The 15,241-nt window shown below is 51.7% G+C and overlaps 1 protein-coding gene across 1 annotated transcript in view; it reads right to left on the reverse strand.

The window, feature by feature from the left end:
• LOC140411509 (dynein axonemal heavy chain 6-like) overlaps positions 1-15,241 on the reverse strand; it is a 1,703,852-nt gene that overhangs the window by 1,020,804 nt on the left and 667,807 nt on the right. The window contains exon 31 of the mRNA XM_072500595.1: positions 11,524-11,577. Coding sequence (XP_072356696.1) covers positions 11,524-11,577 — 54 coding nt within the window. The remainder of the gene's footprint in view (positions 1-11,523; positions 11,578-15,241) is intronic.

Here is a 15,241-nt window from a genome sequence, read left to right on the forward strand (position 1 = left end):
TTGGAGCGGGTGCCGAGGAGATTTACCAGGATGTTGCCTGGTATGGAGGGAAAATCTTATGAGGCAAGGCTGATGGACTTGAGGTTGTTTTCGTTGGAGAGAAGAAGGTTAAGAGGAGACTTAATAGAGGCATACAAAATGATCAGGGGGTTGGATAGGATGGATAGTGAGAGCCTTCTCCCGCGGATGGATATGGCTGGCACGAGGGGACATAACTTTAAACTGAGGGGTAATAGATATAGGACAGAGGTCAGAGGTAGGTTCTTTACGCAAAAAGTAGTGAGGCCGTGGAATGCCCTACCTGCTACAGTAGTGAACTCGCCAACATTGAGGGCATTTAAAAGTTTATTGGATAAACATATGGATGATAATGGCATAGTGTAGGTTAGATGGCTTTTGTTTCGGTGCAACATCGTGGGCCGAAGGGCCTGTACTGCGCTGTATTGTTCTATGTTCTATGTTCTATGTTCTAACTGGGTAAAGGTTTTGAGTCGGGTGCTTCTGGGGACGTGAGGTTCCCTACCAAATTATAGATTTTGGTCCGCAAACGGTCAGAAGTGTCACCTTCTGCTTATCTTCCCCTGTGATCCCGTTCACAGCAAAGAAACTGTGGAGCCGTTCGAAGGACTGGCTCCAAATTCATCCCCTTGGTCAAAGGGGTCCAGTTTACCAAGAATAGGAATTTCACTCATATTTTGGGCGTCACGGCTGTTGGGGTTCGACTCTCATTGGCCCTTCTTTATTCTTTGAGTGCTCCTTCCTTTCCCCTCTCGGATCACAAAGTACTGCAGACCGCGAGCGAACCTTTTATCTCGTCGCCAATATGGTGGCTCGAGGGAACACTCAGGAGGCTTCCAGTGGTAACAAAGGGGTTATTAATGAAAGGAAAAAGCTGGAATATAAACAGGCACAGAACACTAAAGAATGGGTGTTAACTCTCCGGGGTCCACGCTTCCCAAGCCTCTGTTCCCAGGGCCCGGTGTGTACTTGCTATCGCCCGGGATTCACGTTTCCTACACAATTAGCCCTGAGCCGGTCACTTTGGCTGCCAGGGGCGTCTCCTTAAAGGAGCCATGCCACCACACCACTATTGCCACCGAGGTGTAAGTATCTGCGCTGGTGAAGGGTGCAGGTGACAGATGCGACACCTCTTAGAACATAAGAACTAGGAGCAGGAGTCGGCCATCTGGCCCCTTGAGCCTGCTCCGCCATTCAATGAGATCATGGCAGATCTTTTGTGGACTCAGCTCCACTTTCCGGCCCGAACACCATAACCCTTAATCCCTTTATTCTTCAAAAAACTATCTATCTTTATCTTAAAAACATTTAATGAAGGAGCCTCTACTGCTTCACTGGGCAAGGAATTCTATCGATTCACAACCCTTTGGGTGAAGAAGTTCCTCCTAAACTCAGTCCTAAATCTACTTCCCCTTATTTTGAGGCTATGCCCCCATAGCTGGTCTCCGAGATTTCTCCCTTGGAGTTGTTCATGTTTGTAGTGTCCGTGTCCAGAGGGTGCATGGATGGTCTGGGTTGGTCAACTGATTGACCTGCAAGGGAATGGCGATGGCAGTAGCGTATCACAGAGGATTAGTGATGGGAATAGGTTGTTCACGTGAGGCTTGATCTATGACTGCGTGTCTTGTGGGTTCTCACTGTTATCTGCTGCCCCACTTTGCACTTTGCACATGTAAGGTCCTGTTCTTTGCCGGCCAACTCAAGGGTTCTTTCCTCAAAAGGGCATGAAGCATCTGAGCTCGACCATGACTCCTGCTGGCTGTGCCCGCTCATGGCTGTTATGCTGCAAAGAGACAGATGGTGAGAGTGCAGGCAGGAGTCCTGCCAGTTCAGATGGTGGTGAACTCTGGCATCCGTGGGACGTAAATGTATGTGAAGGGGTGCAGCGGGAGGCATGAGGAAATAGACTTACCCTGGTTACACAAAGTAGGTCATACCTTTGCTTGTGGCACTGTTCCCCAATCCTTTTCTGCAGCAAGCTGGCACTTACAAAGGTTGCCACTGTCTCCTGGCAGGGATGGTAACCTTATTGGATAGATGTGTGTGAGAACGTGGGTATACGATGTCCTGCCTCTGCTGAACATCATCCAGGAGTTTGGTCAGGACTCCCTAGGAGAATCTTGACGCTGGCTTCCTGGCAGCTATTCCCCACTGAATGTGGAACAAATACTGGGAAGTGTGGGGAGGCATTTATATGGAGCGCCTCACTGATTGCTGAGATTACGTTGTCCAGGGGTGAGTGAATCAGCGGCAGGCTGCCACAAACGCAGCGTGATTCATTTGGCTCAAAAACATTCTGTTTGAGAGGGTTGATATTCTGTGCAATTTCCCACCAGCACCATTTTTCTCACCAAAACCGGCACTTCGCCGAAACAGTCACAGTCTGCGGCATGTGCAAGTGGATTTTACTTTGCTGGTGAGGCAGCTACCAGGATACTCCATCTTCCCTGCCCGGCCGTGCCATGTCCTGCCTTGTCCTGCCCTGCCATGTCCTGCCCTGCCATGTCCTGCCCTGCCTTGACCTGCCCTTCCCTGCCATGTCCTGCCCTGCCAGGTCTTGCCCTGCCATGTCCTGCCCTGCCATGTCCTGCCCTGCCATGTCCTGCCCTGCCCTGTCCTGCCCTACCATGTCTTGCCCTGCCATGTCCTGCCCTGCCATGTCCTGCCCTGCCATGTCCTGCCCTGCCATGTTCTGCCCTGCCATGTCCTGCCCTGCCCTGCCATGTCCTGCCCTGCCATGTTTTGCCCTACCATGTCCTGCCCTGCCCTGCCATGTCCTGCCCTGCCATGTCCTGCCCTGCCATGTCCTGCTCCACCATGTCCTGCCCTGCCCTGCCTTGTCTTGCCCTGCGCTGCCCTGCCCTGCCATGTCCTGCCCTGATCTGCCCTGCCATGTCCTGCCCTGATCTGCCCTACCATGTCCTGCGCTGTCCTGCCCTACCCTGCCATGTCCTGCCCTGCCCTGCCCTGCCATGTCCTGCGCTGTCCTGCCCTGCCCTGCCATGTCCTGCCCTGATCTGCCCTACCCTGCCATGTCCTGCCCTGATCTGCCCTGCGCTGCCCTGCCCTGCCATGTCCTGCCCTGATCTGCCCCGCCATGTCCTGCCCTGATCTGCCCTGCCATGTCCTGCCCTGATCTGCCCTACCATGTCCTGCGCTGTCCTGCCCTACCCTGCCATGTCCTGCGCTGTCCTGCCCTGCCATGTCCTGCGCTGTCCTGCCCTGCCCTGTCTTGCCCTGCCATGTCCTGCCCTGCCCTGCCATGTCCTGCCCTGCCATGTGCTGCCTTGTCCTGCCCTGCCATGTCCTGCCCTGCCATGTCCTGCCTTGTCCTGCCTTGTCCTGCTCTACCCTGTCATGTCCTGTCCTGCCATGTCCTGCCCTGCCATGTCCTGTCCTTCCCTGCCATGTCCTGCCCGGCCATGACCTGCCCTGCCCTGCCATGTCCTGCACTGTCCTGCCCTGCCCTGCCATGTCCTGCCTTGTCCTGCCTTGTCCTGCTCTACCCTGTCATGTCCTGTCCTGCCATGTCCTGCCCTGCCATGCCCTGTCCTGCCCTGCCATGTCCTGCCCTGCCATGCCCTGCCATGTCCTGCGCTGTCCTGCCCTGTCCTGCCATGTCCTGCCCTGCCCTGCCCTGCCATGTCCTGCCCTGTCCTGCCATGTCCTGCCCTGCCATGTCCTGTCCTGCCCTGCCCTGCCATGTCCTGTCCTGCCCTGCCCTGCCATGTCCTGCCCTGATCTGCCCCGCCATGATCTGCCCTGCCATGTCCTGCCCTGATCTGCCCTGCCATGTCCTGCGCTGTCCTGCCCTGCCCTGCCATGTCCTGCCCTGATCTGCCCTGCTATGTCCTGCGCTGTCCTGCCCTGCCATGTACTGCCCTGATCTGCCCTGCCATGTCCTGCCCTGATATGCCCTGCCATGTCCTGCCCTGATCTGCCCTACCATGTCCTGCGCTGTCCTGTCCTACCCTGCCATGTCCTGCCCTGATCTGCCCTGCCATGTCCTGCGCTGTCCTGCCCTGCCATGTCCTGCCCTGATCTGCCCTACCCTGCCATGTCCTGCCCTGATCTGCCCTGCCATGTCCTGCGCTGCCCTGCCATGCCATGTCCTGCCCTAATCTGCCCTGCCATGTCCTGCCCTGATCTGCCCTGCCATGTCCTGCCCTGATCTGCCCTACCATGTCCTGCGCTGTCCTGCCCTACCCTGCCATGTCCTGCCCTGATCTGCCCTGCCATGTCCTGCCCTGATCTGCCCTGCCCTGCCCTGATCTGCCCTACCCTGCCATGTCCTGCCCTGATCTGCCCTGCCCTGCGCTGTCCTGCCCTGATCTGCCCTACCCTGCCATGTCCTTTTAAGGTAGATAAGTCCCCAGGGCCGGATGGGATCTACCCCAGAATACTGAAGGAGGCTGGAGAGGAAATTGCTGAGGCCTTGACAGAAATCTTTGGATCCTCGCTGTCTTCAGGGGATGTCCCGGAGGACTGGAGAATAGCCAATGTTGTTCCTCTGTTTAAGAAGGGTGGCAGGGATAATCCCGGGAACTACAGGCCGGTGAGCCTTACTTCAGTGGTAGGGAAATTACTGGAGAGAATTCTTCGAGACAGGATCTACTCCCATTTGGAAGCAAATGGACGTATTAGTGAGAGGCAGCACGGTTTTGTGAAGGGGAGGTCGTGTCTCACTAACTTGATAGAGTTTTTCGAGGAGGTCACTAAGATGATTGATGCAGGTAGGGCAGTAGATGTTGTCTATATGGACTTCAGTAAGGCCTTTGACAAGGTCCCTCATGGTAGACTAGTACAAAAGGTGAAGTCACACGGGATCAGGGGTGAACTGGCAAGGTGGATACAGAACTGGCTAGGCCATAGAAGGCAGAGGGTAGCAATGGAGGGATGCTTTTCTAATTGGAGGGCTGTGACCAGTGGTGTTCCACAGGGATCAGTGCTGGGACCTTTGCTCTTTGTAGTATATATAAATGATTTGGAGGAAAATGTAACTGGTCTGATTAGTAAGTTTGCAGACGACACAAAGGTTGGTGGAATTGCGGATAGCGATGAGGACTGTCTGAGGATACAGCAGGATTTAGATTGTCTGGAGACTTGGGCGGAGAGATGGCAGATGGAGTTTAACCTGGACAAATGTGAGGTAATGCATTTTGGAAGGGCTAATGCAGGTAGGGAATATACAGTGAATGGTAGAACCCTCAAGAGTATTGAAAGTCAAAGAGATCTAGGAGTACAGGTCCACAGATCACTGAAAGGGGCTACACAGGTGGAGAAGGTAGTCAAGAAGGCATACGGCATGCTTGCCTTCATTGGCCGGGGCATTGAGTATAAGAATTGGCAAGTCATGTTGCAGCTGTATAGAACCTTAGTTAGGCCACACTTGGAGTATAGTGTTCAATTCTGGTCGCCACACTACCAGAAGGATGTGGAGGCTTTAGAGAGGGTGCAGAAGAGATTTACCAGAATGTTGCCTGGTATGGAGGGCATAAGCTATGAGGAGCGATTGAATAAACTCGGTTTGTTCTCACTGGAACGAAGGAGGTTGAGGGGCGACCTGATAGAGGTATACAAAATTATGAGGGGCATAGACAGAGTGGATAGTCAGAGGCTTTTCCCCAGGGTAGAGGGGTCAATTACTAGGGGGCATAGGTTTAAGGTGAGAGGGGCAAAGTTTAGAGTAGATGTACGAGGCAAGTTTTTTACGCAGAGGGTAGTGGGTGCCTGGAACTCACTACCGGAGGAGGTAGTGGAGGCAGGGACGATAGGGACATTTAAGGGGCATCTTGACAAATATATGAATAGGATGGGAATAGAAGGATACGGACCCAGGAAGTGTAGAAGATTGTAGTTTAGTCGGGCAGTATGGTCGGCACGGGCTTGGAGGGCCGAAGGGCCTGTTCCTGTGCTGTACATTTCTTTGTTCTTTGTTCTTTTGTCCTGCCCTGATCTGCCCTGGCTTGTCCTGCCCTGATCTGCCCTGCCATGTCCTGCGCTGTCCTGCCCTGCCATGTCCTGCGCTGTCCTGCCCTGCCCTGCCCTGCCATGTCCTGCCCTGATCTGCCCCGCCATGTCCTGCCCTGATCTGCCCTGCCATGTCCTGCCCTGATCTGCCCTACCATGTCCTGCGCTGTCCTGTCCTACCCTGCCATGTCCTGCCCTATCTGCCCTGCCATGTCCTGCGCTGTCCTGCACTGCCCTGCCATGTCCTGCCCTGATCTGCCCTGCCCTGCCATGTCCTGCCCTGATCTGCCCTGCCATGTCCTGCGCTGCCCTGCCATGTCCTGCCCTGATCTGCCCCGCCATGTCCTGCCCTGATCTGCCCTGCCATGTCCTGCCCTGATCTGCCCTACCATGTCCTGCGCTGTCCTGCCCTACCCTGCTATGTCCTGCGCTGTCCTGCCCTGATCTGCCCTACCCTGCCATGTCCTGCCCTGATCTGCCCTGGCATGTCCTGCCCTGATCTGCCCTGCCATGCCCTGCGCTGTCCTGCCCTGCCCTGGCATGTCCTGCCCTGATCTGCCCTGCCATGTCCTGCGCTGTCCTGCCCTGCCATGTCCTGCCCTGATCTGCCCTGCCCTGCCATGTCCTGCCCTGATCTGCCCTGCCATGTCCTGCTCTGCCCTGCCATGTCCTGCCCTGATCTGCCCCGCCATGTCCTGCCCTGATCTGCCCTGCCATGTCCTGCCCTGATCTGCCCTACCATGTCCTGCGCTGTCCTGCCCTACCCTGCCATGTCCTGCGCTGTCCTGCCCTGATCTGCCCTACCCTGCCATGTCCTGCCCTGATCTGCCCTGGCATGTCCTGCCCTGATCTGCCCTGCCATGCCCTGCGCTGTCCTGCCCTGCCCTGGCATGTCCTGCCCTGATCTGCCCTGCCATGTCCTGCCCTGATCTGCCCTGCCATGTCCTGCGCTGTCCTGCCCTGCCCTGCCATGTCCTGCCCTGATCTGCCCTGCCATGTCCTGCACTGTCCTGCCCTGCCATGTCCTGCCCTGATCTGCCCTGCCATGTCCTGCCCCGATCTGCTCTGCGCTGTCCTGCCCTGCCCTGCCCTGCCCTGCCATGTCCTGCCCTGCCATGTCCTGGCAGGGAAATTCCTGATTCACTTACAACTACAGCCAACAGTCTCAGAAATATTCAGCGTGACATCACTTCAGAGCCACAGTGTGTGCGATCTGTGGGGGGGGGGGGGTTGCGGGGGGCGGAGTGGGGAGGGAGAGCACTCTGCTGCAGGTGCAGGAATGGAGTGTCCTCAATATGAACACCCACCTCTTGTGAATACATAGAATAATGACAAACATGATCTTTGTGCAGCGAGAGTTATTAAGGAATCAAAACAGTTTGAGCGAATGTTTTCAAGCCTCCTACCCTTAGAGCAGCACCTCAATGTGAATCTTCAAAAAGACCAGAGGTCACGACCTTGCTTCACTGGCACAGTGAACAGCAGCCAAATACTAATCATGAGTTATTATTGAATTACACACTTCGGTGAATCTGACAATTCCTAATTTGCCACAGGATAATTCCCACATTTAAAAAAACAAAATCATTGCATGGAGTGAGAGCATTTAATCTGCCCCATGTGAGCAGATAGCAAGGAATGGGAAGTGTGGCGGGGCGCTTGGTGGTGGTGGTGGGGGGGGGGGGGGGGGGGGGGGGGGCGGGGATGGAGTGCCTGGCACCTTCCCAAATCATCCAATTCATTCAGGGTGGGGTAGGTTGAGAACTGCCTATTATACCGTCAATTCACTGTGAGACTGTGAGAACGAGTGAACATTAGGCTTTAATATCCATGAACTCGCCTGCCTGAGTCGGCTGTACAAATGAGTGCCACCCATAGGTGGCCGGACTATATATTGCCCCGGTGAGGGAGGAGCCAGATGCGGAGCCCACCGGGGTTCCAGTACAGTACCTGGAAGTAGCCCGTATCATCACTTCCAGGTCATGGGTCACATCATTATACTGACAGTACAGACAGCTCATGCATTAGGTGATATTCATTCACCACATTCACCCCTGTTAAAAAAAAAAATCAAGTTCAGCGGGGGTGACGTTGGGTCATTAGAGATTCAGTCTGTCTGAAGGCCAGATTGTTCTTTTAGACCTCCTCAGCTCTGGCGATGCGGTGGGACGGTCGTTGCCGATGGTGACTCTGGGGGCGTCGTGTCTGGAGCTTGAGCCTCAGTCCGGTGCGTCGGAGACGGTTGGGGGGTGGGGGTCGGCAAGAGGGTGGCGGGTGGAGGTAGTCCCGGTGCGGGCCAAGACAGGAGACCCAGGAGGTGTAAGGGGCACAGGTGGTGGCTGTAGGCAGCGGGGAGGGGGGCGCATTGGCAGGGGAACCAACTGGCACCAGATCTTGTAGGGAGACCATATTGTGCCGTCCGTCCTGGTGCGCGATGTAGGCGTACCGGGGGTTGGCGTGCAGCAGCTGGACCCTCTCGACCAGGGGGTTGGTCTTATGGCTCCTCATGTGCCTCCGGAGAAGGACAGGTCCCGGAGTTGTCAGCCAAGGTGGAAGCGAGACCCCGGAGATGGACTTCCTGGGGAAGAGAAACAAGCGGTCGTGAGGGGTCTCGTTCGTGGCTGTGCAGAGGAGAGATCTAATGGAGTGAAATGAAATGAAATGAAAATCGCTTATTGTCACAAGTAGGCTTCAAATGAAGTTACTGTGAAAAGCCCCTAGTCGCCACATTCCGGCACCTGTTCGGGGAGGCTGGTACGGGAATTGAACCGTGCTGCTGGCCTGCCTTGGTCTGCTTTCAAAGCCAGCGATTTAGCCCAGTGTGCTAAACCAGCTCCAGAGGGCGTCGGAGAGGACCTCCTGGCAGCGGGGGGGTCGGGAGACTTCTAGACCGGAGGGCCAGAAGACGGCCTTCCATACCGTCGCATTCTCCCTCTCCACCTGCCCGTTTCCCTGCGGGTTATAGCTCGTAGTCCTGCTCGAGGCGATGCCTTTGCTGAGCAGGTACTGACGCAGCTCATCGCCCATGAATCATGTGTCCCAGTCGCTGTGGACGTAAGCAGGGAAACCGAACAGTGTGAAGATGCTGTGCAGTGCCTTTATCACAGTGGCCGAGGTCATATTGCGGCAGGGGACTGCGAAGGGGAAGCGGGAGTACTCGTCGACGACAGTTAGAAAGTAAATATTACGGTTGGTGGAGGGGAAGGGCTCTTTGAAGCCCATATTTAGGCGCTCAAAGGGCCGGGAGGCCTTTACCAGGCGGGCCTTGTCTGGCCGGTAGAAGTGCGGTTTGCACTTTGCGCAGACCTGGCAGTCCCTGTTCATGGCTTGACCTCCTCGGTGGAGAAGGGCAGATTGCGGGCCTTAATAAAGTGGGTAAGCCGAGTGACCCCCGGGTGACGAGGTCATTATGGATAGCCCGAAGTCAGTCATTTTGCGCGCTGGTGCATGTGCCGTGGGACAGGGCATCTGGGGGCTTGTTGAGCTTCCCAGGACGATACCTGATATCATAATTGTAGGTGGAGAGATCGATCCTCCACGTCAGGATTTTGTCATTTTTTATTTTGCCCTGTTGTTCATTGTCAAACATGCGGTTCCCCGGGCTGGACTGGCAGCTGCGCGGCACAGGCCCACGTTGTAGTTGGGTCCGACGGGGGTCGCGACGATGGCGTCCACGAGGTGTTCGCCGGGTCCGCGGGGAACGCACTGAGGTTTTGGTAGGCCACCTCTAACGAGGTAGCTAGCTTTACCATGTCCGGCAGGTCAGTGGTCCCACTTACCAGCAAACGCTGCCTGATGTAGTTCGATCGGACCCCAGCCACGTAGGTGTCCCGGATCTGTAGGTTCATGTGTTCCTCCTCCGTCACATCCCGGTAGCTGCAGTTCCTCGCGAGTAGGGTCAGTTTTTCCAGGTACTCATCTAGCGATTCCCCAGCGCGTTGACGGCGAGTCGTAAGGAATGTCGGGCGTACACCTCGTTTACAGGCTTCACAAAATGCGCCTTGAGGGTTGCGACAGCCGCCTCGTACGTGGCCGCTTTCTCGGTCATCATGGAGATTCGATGGCTCACCCGAACGTGGAGGAGTCGCAGTTTGAGGGTTTCAGTGGGAGGTGTTGTAGAGGAGTCGAGGTAGGCCTCGAAGCAGCGAAGCCAATGTTCGAAGATCTCCTTGGCTTCCGACGTGCGTGCGTTGAGTTCGAGCTTAGAGCGGGGGGTCGAGTTAGAGCGGCTTCCATGATGCTGTCTATGGATATTAAATTGTTATACTGTCAATTCACTGTGAGACTGTGAGAATGAGTGAACTTTAATATCCATGAACTCGGATGTACAAATGAGTGCCACCCACATGTGGCCGGACTATGTATGGCCCCGGTGAGGGCAGAGCCAGAGGCGGAGTCCACCAGGGTTCCAGTACAGTACCTGGAAGTAGCCCGTATCATCACTTCCAGGTCATGGGTCACATCATTATACAGACAGTACAGACAGCTCATGCATTAGGTGAAATACATTCACCACACTGCCTTTCTGCCCAGAGGGCAATTGAGGCCATTAAGTGGACAATTAAGGGTCACTTAAGTGTCTTGACCCACTGTTATGTTTGCTTAATACAAACTTACCAATCTCACACTAGAATAACTGATGCTGAGTTAATTTTGAAGGTAGAGTAAAGACGTTTTCAGCAGGCAGATTTACTTTAAATATTCCACCGTTATTGTTAGCAAGAAAGCTCATCAGAACAATGTCTGTTGGTCACATGGTGCTGACTTCTTACTCATCAGCATATTCTCTCTGAAAGAAACATCACAACACCAACACTGCTGGTAATCTAAAGCTGGTGGCCTTCCCGCAGGCTCTTTGGCTGGCGGGCAGAGGGGGTCCTCCCAATCAAGCATGTTGTGACTCATCAAGACACCCACCCTCCCCCCCACTCATCAAAACAACCAATGGCTGCCCTCCCGGCCTCAATAATGATTCCCCTCCCTACCCACCTTCACCAGGGCCTGCCTTATTGGCCCAGAAAGCTCAAGTCCACTTACAAATGGACATAGAATCAGATTGATCACGGTAGATTGTTTCCAGCTTTCTGGCCCACCACCGCGGCACACACAAACTTCAAACCTACAATCTGATCATTGATTCAGTTGTTGGTAGATAGAGAATATCGTCACATAGCTCACTGTAGGGCAATTACAGCATGGATTAGGTACAGTGTAAAGTTCCATCTGCTCTGTCCCACCAAATGCTTCCAGTTCAGGTACAACCCCCATCGCGCTAGTTACCTTCAATACCAGCCATCCTCAGAGGTAGCTGAGAGAAGGGAGACAGATTGAGAAAGATAACTTTTATCCCACAAATGCATGCCTTTCAGATGACTGGCAGTGCACCAGGCAATGTGCCACCATGACTTAGTCTAACTAAAATGTATTTGAGCCAGATTAATGTTGGCGATAAGTTAGGACCAACTCAGTACCCAGGAGAGGTTGGTTAATTCACCGATAAAACTTGATGCAGTAAATGTAGTTGAATGTTTTTACCTGATAATCCAGACTTTCAGAGCAGTTGAAGACAACACAGTGTTTTCCCACAGCCTGAAAAGCAGAACCAAGTGTGAGTGTGAATTTGCTGTAACCGTGAGAAATAAATCACCGCTCGGGCCTCAGCTGGAGTGTTGTGATAAATTCCACACTCTCAGGGAAGAGGCGATTTAGTGGGATGGTGCTGGGTGTGAGTTATTGGGAGAACGCATGACAAGCTGCAGGCATTTTAAAGGCCATTCCCATCTTAAGAACTTCACTATCCCTCTTTCCCACCAGGCTTCTTGGATGGGCCAGTAGGAACTCGGCAATTGGAAGGCTGAGATAGGGGAGAGCATCTTTTTTCCCTGGACACCTTCCGCTTATACTAACAGGATTCCACCTGCTTCCGGTCATGTTGGAGGTTCAAAATCAGGGCACACCAATACAATAATCAGCCCAGGAAAAGTGTAATGTGCAATGTTTGGTGGCTAGAGGTGGTAGTGGTTGTCGTTTCCCGCCTTTTCATATACCGTGCAAAGGCTAATGGCATTAGCACTCTCATCTGTAAACCAGGATGTCAGCATCATTGTTTCTAGTTGATAGCATCAGTTGGACAGCAGACTGAGGCAGCACCATTGTCACTTGGCTTCGGTCAGAGGTACACATCTATCCACCCAGCCCATTTGCTCACTGAATGAATACATGCTGCTAATTAATGAGGAAAGCCAGTCACATCTTGTCAAAGTAATTCAATAGTTATTGACAATATTGTCCCCAGCTTCTGACATAATGTAACTTCATGTAAATTTTCGAGACTGTAAGTGGAAGAATTGAGGGAATGCAAACATATCACTCACTGTGGAGAGAGACAGTGAGAACTCTTACAACACCAGGTTAAAGTCCAACAGGTTTGTTTCAAACACTAGCTTTCGGAGCGCTGCTCCTTCCTCAGGTGAATCCTGACATGTGGAGAGAGAGTAGTGACGATAGAGAAGGGAAGTTGGGGGAAGACTTTCAGCCAGAGGCTTTTTGTAAATGTAATCGTTCATAGATAGTGGGCATTGATAGCTAGGCAAGCTTTTTTAATATATATAATATAAAAACAGAAAATGCGAGGTAAACTCAGGGGTCTGGCAGCCATCTGTGGAGCGAAACAGAGTTACTGTTTCGGACCTAAATGATCCTTCATTAATGCTGGTTAGGCCAGCATTTATTTCCCATCCTTAGTTTCCCTGGAGAAGGTGGTGGTTAGCTGCCTTCTTGAACCGCTGCAGTCCCCGAGGTATAGGTACACCCACTGTGCTGTTAGGGAAGGAGCTCCATGATTTTGACCAAATGACCATGAAGGAACGGTGATATATGTCCAAGTCAGGATAGTGAGTGACTTGGGGAGGAACTTTTGGACTATAATGTTTCCACGTGCCTGCTGCCCCTGTTTTCTAGCTGATAGTAGTCAAAGGTTTGGAAGGTGCGTTGGTTAGTTGCTGCAGTGCATCTTGTAGTTTGTACATGCTTTTGCCAATGTGTGTCGGTGGTCGAGGGAATGAACATTTGAGGTAGATGGTAATCGAGTTGTCAGCTGGGAAGGGCATTGAATGGGCAGAATAAATGGGAACAAGGAACAATTAGATATACTTGAGGTGTTAAGTAATGGGTTAAGAGTTAAGTGATGCATTAAGAGACATTGCAATTAGTTGTCTCATTTATGTTAAGTATCCAATGATTGACACTGATATGTAAAGGGGCTTCAGGTGGCCTTTGGGGCTGGTGATGTGTAATTGGAGTTTTGTGCAGAGTCTGTTGGAAGAAATAAAAGTGTGTTCGTGAAAAAGGAACAGAATTTTGACTCTTCATACCACAGCATCTAATACGTCTCACAATTGGTAGCAGAGGATGGTTGCTGTGTAAATGTGAAGGGTTGAAAGATACAACTTTTCCAGATCAAACCAAGGAGTGAGCGAGAAAAAAAAGAAAGAGGGATATATGGCTGAACCCAGGATAAAGATGGCTGGATATGACCATCCTCCCTTATTTTCAGAAGGGAAACGTACGACCAATGGAGAAATGCAGTAGTTATGTGGACTAAGGTAACTGCTTTGGGAAAGAGAAAACAAGGTATGGCATTGGCTCTTTCTCTACCATATGGCAGTAAAATCCGAAACAAAGTGCTTTCTGAGCTGGAATTGGAAGAGTTAGACTCAGAAGAAGGCCTGGAGACTTTATTACATTATATGGATAAGATTTACAAGAAAGATGACTTGTTAAGTGCTTATGAAGCATGGTCGGATTTTGTTAAGTTCCGGAAAATAGAGGAATTCTCCATGAAAGACTATATAATGGAATTTGGCAGACTATATAAAAGGCTGCAGAAACACAACCTGGAATTTCCACAGTCTGTGTTGGCCTTTAAATTACTTGATTGTGCTAGAGTGAGCAACATGGATAGGCTCCTGGTTTTGACAGGAGTTCAGTTTACGGATGAGGATACCTTATTCGATCAGATGACAAAAGCTTTAAAGAAGTTTCTGGGGAAACATTTGATTCCGATGGCTCTGATGACTCAAATAGGTCAGCCTGCAAGAAGGCAGAATATGGAAGATACACTAGTAACAGGATGGCCAAATTGTACGGCTACAAACAGGGCCCAAGAATATAGGAGATTGAGACAAGGAAATTATGAAGACCGAAACCCAGTTAGAACTTACAATAGGAAGGTGAACCCCAGAAATGCACGGGGCATGATAAATCGATGTTTTCGATGTGACTCTGAATACCATTATGTCTTCAACTGTCCAAAACGTTATGATAGAGTATTTGAAGCGACACATGACACGGAAGAGTCAGAAGAGGAAAAAAAAAGAGTGTTCAGAGAGAAGAAATTGTCCGAGTAACAAGCAGTTTTGCGCCGGTAATGAGGGTGTTGGTTGCAGAATCCTTCAATTGTGCTGTATTGGCAGTGGTTGCACATCTATGTGTGGAATTGACTGGTTAAAATGTTACCTGGACTCCTTGTTTGCTGAAAGTCGTAACAAGGTTAAGGAATTTGAAAGTTCCACAAGTTTCAGGTTTGGGGATGATAATACTCTGAAGTCGCTGAAAAGAGTGGTAATCCCTTACAATATTGCCGGAGTGAATCATTTCATTAGCACGGATGTTGTATCAAGTGAGATACCTTTGCTTCTGAGCAGACCGTCGATGAAGGATATGGAACAGGATAAGGCAGCAGTTTTTGGAAAGACGGTGGACTTACAATTTACACAGTCGGGACACTATTGTATTCCATTGCTGACAAATAATATTTCAAGTAGAGTGGTTAAGGATGTGTTAATGGCAGTTGAAAATGGGACTTTAGCTGATAAAAAGCTTGTGGTATTAAAACTGCATCGGCAATTTCCACTTCCGTCTCCTCGGAGGCTGAAAGATTTATTAAAGGATGCAGGGGTAAGGGATGAAGACTATACTAAACTGATAGAACAGATAAGTGATTGCTGTGAAGTTTGTAGGAAGTACAGAAGGACACCAGCACGACCGATAGTAACCCTACCTTTGGCCAGGGATTTTAACGACATTGTGGATATGATCTGGGATACGGCCATTTTTCCGAAAATGGGGGGTGGGGGGCAGACCAGGTAAGACTGAGGAAAGGGTGGGTAGGTCAGGTGTTTCACTCGGGGCTAAATGCCAAAAATCGAGGGGTGGCGATCTTGGTGGGAAAGAAGGTGTTATTCGAGGCGTC

Source organism: Scyliorhinus torazame, chromosome 4 (assembly GCF_047496885.1).
Source record: "Scyliorhinus torazame isolate Kashiwa2021f chromosome 4, sScyTor2.1, whole genome shotgun sequence".
NCBI classification, from domain to species: domain Eukaryota; kingdom Metazoa; phylum Chordata; class Chondrichthyes; order Carcharhiniformes; family Scyliorhinidae; genus Scyliorhinus; species Scyliorhinus torazame.